This window comes from Plasmodium berghei, assembly GCF_900002375.2.
Source record: "Plasmodium berghei ANKA genome assembly, chromosome: 11".
NCBI lineage: Eukaryota > Apicomplexa > Aconoidasida > Haemosporida > Plasmodiidae > Plasmodium > Plasmodium berghei.
In genome coordinates, this window is record NC_036169.2 from 970,771 (window position 1) to 978,998 (window position 8,228).

Consider the following 8,228-nt stretch of genomic DNA (forward strand, 5'->3'; position numbering starts at 1 on the left):
GTTTCTTATTCTTTTTTGTTTTTGTTAATTCCATAAATATAAAAGCTACGCAGTAGTAAACAATAATACATATGCACATGTATGAATTCTTACAGGCTGGTGTTCACCAATATATATGTGCATTAATAGAAATAAAAATATGCAATTATATAATAATAATGCAACAATGCTAAAAATGAAAATATACATATTTGTAACAATAGACGTTGTATAATTTTTTATTATAAATTTAAGTACGTTTTCTATCATTAATAATGGGATATGTAATCACTAATACGCATAGAATATGAAAAGACAAGTTAAAAAATACATATGCCACATGCATATATATAAAAAATAAAAAGATAATAAATTTATGAAAAAAAATGTAAAATGTACATACATCAGCAATTGCACAAAAGAAATAATCAATTACGTACATAAAAACGAAGTGATAAACAATTTTTCTGCATGCTGCAATTATGTATTATCCAGGTGTTTTATTATAGCATATTGGAAATCGACGAATCTTAGCATAAGAACAAATTATTAATCATGGTATATAAATATTATATACATAAAAGAAAAAGAAAAAAAGAGTGAATATGTACGGATATATGCATATATACACATACATATGCAAATATAAAAAAACGTAAGCAATGACTTTGGAATTATTTTTATTTTATTGAGGTCTCCACCCTTTTTTGCACCCTTCACTAATTTATTTCACGCATTTTCATATACAAATGGGGAATATTTAAAAAGATGGCATTTTCTTAGTATTTTTATCATTATATTTTTGGGAATCCTTCCACATATTTTAAAATAAACAAAAATAAGAAAAAATTAAATAAATAATAAAAAGTATAAGTACAAAGAAGTGTGGTATATTATGTATATGCATAAAATTGATATATGCGCCCTAGGGGATATATTTTATTCCCTTTGTGGATATTTTTTAATATACTATTATGATGCCCCATAACGTTTTTCCTTAGATTCCATAAATTTATTTTTAATAATTTCAATAACATCATAATTTGAAACAGTTGAAATATCTCCATAATCATTCAATCCAATTGCTATAGCTCTTAATATTCTTCTTATAATTTTTCCACTTCTAGTTTTTGGCAAATCAGGGACAATACATATTATATCTGGTGTAGCAATTGGTCCAATAACTTTTCTAACGTATAGTTTCAATTCTTCTATCAACTTTTCATCGGTATAATTTTCATGAGTATAATTTTGTACAATATTATCATTTGAACTTAATAGAGACCGATTATTTAATTCATCATTATTATTATTATTATCACTATTACATTCTGAATATTTTTGAAAACTTGTGAGTTTTTTAACGACAAAACATAGAATACCTTCCCCTTTAACTTTATGAGAAAAGGATACAACTGCTGATTCAGAAATACAGGGATGTTGGACTAAAGCGTGTTCAATTTCTGCAGCGCCTAATCTATGACCTGATACATTTAGTGTATCATCTATCCTTCCTGATATCCAATAATACCCATCTTCATCTCTATATGCACCATCTCCAGTAAAATAATAATTGGGGCATGTTTCAAAATAGGTTTTAACTAATCTATTGTGATTTCCATAAACTGTTCTTAACATTCCTGGCCATGAACCTTTTATACATAATAAACCACATACATTTGGACCATTTAATGGCTCTAATGTTTTTGAATTTAATATCTCTAATTGTATACCAAAAAATGGTAAAGAAGCAGATCCTGGTTTCATTTTAAATAAATGTGGTATAGGTGCAATGACAATTCCCCCTGTTTCTGTTTGCCAATATGTATCGACAATTACACATTTTTTTTTTCCAACAACATTATAATACCATCTCCATGTTTCTGGGTTTATAGGTTCTCCTACACTTCCTAATATTCTACAAGATGATAAATCATAATTTTTAATATAATAATCACCATGCTTCATTAAAGTTCTAAGTGCGGTAGGGGCTGTGTAAAATTGCGTTATTTTATGAGTTTGTATTAAGTTCCAATATCTACTACAATCAGGATAGGTAGGTATAGATGAAAATAAAGTGGTTGTTATTCCATTTAATAATGGTCCATATACCACATAAGTATGGCCTGTTACCCAACCAATATCAGCAACACAACCAAAAATATCATCGTCTTTTATATCAAAAATATATTTGAATGTTGCAAATGCATATAATAAATATCCTGCAGTAGTGTGAGTCACTCCTTTAGGCTTCCCAGTAGAGCCAGATGTATATAATATACATAAAAAATCTTCACTATCTACATATTCTATTGGGCAATATGGTCTCATATTTTTCATTAATATTGATCCATTAATATCTCGACCTTCTTTTAGTGTACATATATTTTCATCAAAATCATATTTACTTTTACAAGTTTGTTCATAATTGGCGTGCCCATTGTGTATATTATAAGTATTAACATGTTCAAACACGTTTACTTGATTACAGTTAATCATATTATTATCATATGAAATATGTCCATTCATTTGTGTCCCATTTTCAGTCAATTTATTTTCCTTTCCATCTATTAGATACTGATCATTATTGTTATATAATTCTTTGTATGCACCATTTTCCTTGTTTTGATTTTTTTTATTTGTATTGATATTTTTTGATATTAATTTATTAAGTGTTTGTACATCTTTTTCTTTAGCACCCTTTTTATCGATTTTATTATTTTTGGATAAATTGATATCATTCATATCATTATTAGAAGATAAATTAATATCATTACAATTGCTATTACTACCCACGTCTGTTATATTATTTGTAACACAATTATTTAAATGCTCAGTTTTTTTATCAAATGTATCTTCTTTAATATGATTGGAAATATCATTACGTAATACACTATCATATACATTTGGGCTTGGATCATTATTATTTTTATGTGTTGCATTTCCAACTGTGTAATATTGCAAGAAATGACTACTTCCTTGAGAGCATATATTAGATGTATTATACATATTATTTGATTTACTATTTAATATATTATTATTGTGATCATTTATTTTTGTTTTATTTTTAAAAACTATACAAGTTTTGATAATTCCAGATATATCCATTGCTCCATCGGCAATATTTTTTAGTTTGGTTAATTTGCCGCCCCTTAAACCAAAATCGCTAGTAATTAAAATAGTTGATCCTGAACTGACTATCCTTTCTGATAAACTCCTAGTAGAATATCCAGCAAAAACAACATTATGTATAGCACCTATTCTAACGCACGCTAACATAGAATATATCAATTCTGGTATCATTGGCAAATAAATGGTTACACAATCTTGTTTTTTAACTCCATACATTTTTAATAAATTAGCAATTTTACAAACTTTTTCTAATAATTTTTGATAACTTATTTTTTTAGAATCATTTGGTGTATCCTTTTCCCATATAATGGCAGTCTTATTAGGATGTTTTTCAACCCATTTATCAACACAATTATCACAGGCATTTATTTTCCCATTAATAAACCAGCTAACATTTCCTTTATTAAAATTGCCAATATACGTCTTAGTAAATAATTTAGACCACCTTAAATTATTTTTTGCCATATCACCCCAAAACAACTCAGGGTTTTTTATACTCTCTTCATACATTTTTTTATATTCTTTTATATCTTTAATTTGGTTGTTACCACCAAATTTATTTTGATCGACCTCATATGCTTCATTTACTGGAAATGACTTTCTATTAAGGAAAATATTTTCATCTATATCAATATTATCAATTTTTGATGAATCCATCTTTGAAGCAATTCCATTGTGTTCCGCGTTATTCATTATGTACTATGGACTTTACCCAATTTTTTCTCGTTTTTTTTTTTTAATTTATTTTTATTACTTTTTATAATTAATATGTATAAGCTATATAATCTCAACAATTTTATGTTATTTCATAATTACAATAAAACATAGCACGTACATATTATAAATATACATATATATACACTCTTTAAGCATGCTGCTTATTTTTTTTTATTTTCCCTTTAAATTAAAAACATAATATATATATTATTTTAAAAGAAAATAAATATTTTTTAAAGTAACAGGAATAAATTAATAAGTATTATATAGTATATTTGTCATTATATGACAAAATTGCTGTAAACTTGATACATACCTAATATATTAAATTTTGTATATATATTACGCAAATAAGTTAATATAAGATACATTAATTATACAGATATTTATTATATAATTATATTTACAGTATTATATATGACCATTATTACTCGTGTTATATAAATAAGCCTTATTATTTAATACCAATCGAAACTAAGCATTCAAAGGGCAAAAGTATGCATATATATGAATATTGGTGATTTTCTGAAATTAATTTTTAAAGAATTTTATAGCAGTGGCATGAAATAATTAGTTAAATATGTGAAAAAAATAGTTAAACATTCTTACATATTTTTAAGTATATATTAATAATAGTATATTTAAATTAAAATATTCATATTGCTTTATTTGTATATTTTTTTAAGCGTAAAATTTTAAACGCATATTTATATATGATTTTATATTATAGGGGATTACTAATAATAGTATTAATCATTCTTTTTGTTTTTTTTTCTTAATTACTTCATACACATATAATTTCACCATATATATAAAAAAAACTTAAAATGCTGACATTAAATTATATTTATTAATTGGCATTTATAATCAAAACCATTTTATTGTTCAGTGAATATTTTTTTCGCTTTTTCTTTTTAATCATTTATGGTGTTGTGTTAAGAGAAAAAATATATGCTTTATCTATGCTATATAAAAAAATAATAATATAATTGAAATAAAAAAAAGAGAAAAGAGAAAGATACAACAATATGCTTATATTACATATATATGTATTTGCTCGAATACTGTTTATAATTACAGCAAAATATTTACCCTTAATATAGCTGCGTGTATTTGTTTATTTTATATTACTTTAATAACTAAGTATATATATCTTTTTTAAACTTATATAAGCCCAACTAATATAACATAATTTTATTTTATTTTTTTGTTATTGCATATTATAACATTCATTTACAGGAATTAATAGGTTTCTTATAAATGTGTAAATAATATTTAATAATATCTACATATTTTTTATTTGGTAAGGTAATTAAATTGTAATTTAATAAGTTGCAATTATGTGCAATTTAAATTTTATGCATACTTAAGATATTCGATTTCCATAATCCTTAGTTAGTCATATATATGTAACCGTGTAAATATATATATGAATAATAAAATAAACATCCATGCACACATAGTATGAAAAATTATTGTAATGCATAATATTTTCCAAGTTAATTTCACAAATAAGCATAATTTATGATATCCTCACTAGTACAATTAAATTTCTTCCCCTTCACATATGAAATTACATATCATGATTTTTTTGTGATTATAAAAGTAAATTGATGTTGAAATATATTAATTCTAATAATGGAAGAAAATGTAAATGAGATTAACAAAAAGCTAAAAATTAATAACAATAAAGTTGTAAACTACTACGTAAATAATGCTTCTCTAAAAAAAAAAAAACAGCATTCTGTGAATTTTACACATTCTAATAAACTCAATAATAGCACAAAAAAAGGGAATAATAGTTATGATGTAAATATTACTTCAAAAAATTGTCACACACCTAATTTAATGAAAGGTTCATTAAATTATGGGGAGTATAATGCAAATTCTAAAAATAATAATATAGGAAGCATAACAACAAATAATCACCCTTTTATAAAAAATGGCATAATTTTAGATGCTGATTGGGAAGATAAAGAACTGAAAAAGGTATTAATAAATTTCGAATCAAACTATGTCATATATATATGTATAATTTTCATTATTATGATACATTTTTTTATTTCTCTTCCTATTATAGAAATTCGATTTATATGAGCATCAAAAAATATTTCTCAAAAACAATATAAAGGATAGGGTGGAAGCTTATAACAGTAATAAGAAATTAAATAACATTGGTCTATCTTCAAATGAATACACAAATTATAATGTTGTATCAGAAAAAAATAGTTATGATCATGCTAAAAAAATTAATGAACTATGGAATATATATGTCAATGAGTTACTTGAACTAACAAACAATAATGAATTATCTCTCGAAACAATCAATGAAATGGAGTTGAACGGGGCATATGTAGAAATTCATAAATCACGATGCTCATCATATATTGGCATTAAAGGAATAATACTTCTGGAAACTCAAAATGTAATTATATAAAATATGTAAAAAAATTGCATGAAAATATAAAATGTAATAAAAAGAAATATATGTTGTGTATTATTAAATATTCCTTCAATTTTTATTGTTTAATTGTAGAATATTTTTGTACAATGCTATATGCATATTTATATACACATATATTCGAATAAATATTTCTATTGTTTAGGGCTTTAAAATAATAACACCCAATAGCAAAGTACTAATACTATTAAAAAACAAAACTGTTTTTATAATTAAAATAAAGGATAAACAATATTATTTGCATGGTGTGCAATTAATGCGAGATCCTGCATTAAAATCGTCGAAGAAATACAAAATGCTACAGAACAGAGTTATTTGAAAAATAATTGAATTGGAAAAGTTTACTATTATTAATAATATTAGTAGTAATAACAGGTTGTGAATAATAACAGCAATTATTCAGTTCACATATTATTTTAATTATATCATTTCCTTATTAAGTATACACATTTGTTTATGCCCATCCATATATATATATATATAATATATTCTATATGTATCATTTGCAATGTTTCATTGATTCTTTACATGTTTATTCCCAATTTTTATGTGGTTATAATTTTCAATAATGTTGCAATGCTTTACAATTTTCCAAATTTGAATGTGAAACTATATGCGTGTACATATTAATTTGCACTTTGTTATACTTTTTAAGTATATTATACAGAGAAAATTTAAATGCATTTTAGAATCCTTATTTATTAAAGAAATTAATTTTACATTTATAAATATAAACATTTTACAATTTTTGTTTTAATATATTTTTCAAACTCCGAATTTTATAACATAAATTATATGCAATATTTTATAAAGCATGAGGCATATTGATTTATTTTTTGTAAATTTTATTATACCATTTGTTTTATAAAAACTCTTTAATTTTAATATACATTTAAAATAAAATTAAAAATATGATTTATTTTTCAATCTAAAAGAACTATTTTTTTAAAACAATACCCAAAATTTGAATATATCATTTTAACCGCAATCAATTAATAACATCAACCATATATGTTTATACTCCAAAGATCTTTGTATCCTATTATATTAAATAATATACAACTATTTAAGTGTTATTTATATCATAATTATTTATCCACGTTTTTATTTGTTTGATTTCTCTATTGAAATAGCAAGTTACTCAGTAGGTATTTTAAAAGTACGAACATAATGAGCAACGATTTATTTAAGTCAGAAAATAATATAGCAGAACTTTTAGTTGAATCACCAGCATTTACATTTCATTGTGCTCATTTTATTGCTTATAAAGGATTCAGAGAAACATTACATGGTCATAATTATAATGTTTCGTTAAAAGTGAAAGGACATATACAAAATGATGGATATGTTGTAGATTTTTCTATATTAAAAAAGATTGTTAAAAACATTTGCAATACAATAGACCATCGTTTTATTATACCCACTAACAGTGACGTTCTAAAAATCGAGAAAATAAATAATAATTTTCAAATTACGTGTGAAGATAATTCTGTATATTCATTTCCACAAAATGATTGTGTTGAAATTCCTATAAAGCATTCATCGACTGAAGAAATAGGCCATTACATTCTTAACAAAGTAATAGATGCAATAGGCATGGATTTCCTTAAAAGTCGGTCAGTTACTTATATAGAGATAAGTGTGAGTGAATCGCTAACACAAAAAGCGATAGTTTGCAGGTATATATAAGAGAAATCAGAAAAATTGTATACCTACACATGCATACATTTTACTAGTATTTTTTTTTATTTTCTTTCAAAGTTATTAATTTTTTTATGTTACTAACATATAAAAATTCAAAACATTTTAAGTGAATAGATATGTGTAGCTATGGATATATTTTAAGCTAAATATTTGAATGTTAAAAAAATAATAACGAAAATAAATTAAAAAAAAAACAAATCAAATAGTATAAAACGACGAAAACAACAATATTGGC

General features: G+C 23.8%; 3 protein-coding genes across 3 annotated transcripts; 2 read left to right on the forward strand and 1 right to left on the reverse strand.

The window, feature by feature from the left end:
- Positions 1–951: 951 nt before the first annotated feature.
- Positions 952–3,804, reverse strand: PBANKA_1126500 (acetyl-CoA synthetase, putative; the record flags this gene model as incomplete). Its single annotated transcript, XM_034565812.1, has 1 exon — positions 952–3,804. One exon carries the CDS (start codon positions 3,802–3,804, stop codon positions 952–954), a length of 2,853 nt encoding a protein of 950 aa, XP_034422472.1.
- A 1,662-nt stretch (positions 3,805–5,466) lies between these two features.
- PBANKA_1126600 (ribonuclease P protein subunit p29, putative) lies at positions 5,467–6,608 on the forward strand (the record flags this gene model as incomplete). Its single annotated transcript, XM_034565813.1, has 3 exons — positions 5,467–5,817; positions 5,909–6,253; positions 6,435–6,608. The coding sequence occupies 3 exons, from the start codon at positions 5,467–5,469 to the stop codon at positions 6,606–6,608; spliced, it is 870 nt and encodes a 289-aa protein (XP_034422473.1).
- Positions 6,609–7,459: 851 nt separating this feature from the next.
- On the forward strand, positions 7,460–7,978 carry PBANKA_1126700 (6-pyruvoyltetrahydropterin synthase, putative; the record flags this gene model as incomplete). Its single annotated transcript, XM_034565814.1, has 1 exon — positions 7,460–7,978. One exon carries the CDS (start codon positions 7,460–7,462, stop codon positions 7,976–7,978), a length of 519 nt encoding a protein of 172 aa, XP_034422474.1.
- Positions 7,979–8,228: the final 250 nt, after the last annotated feature.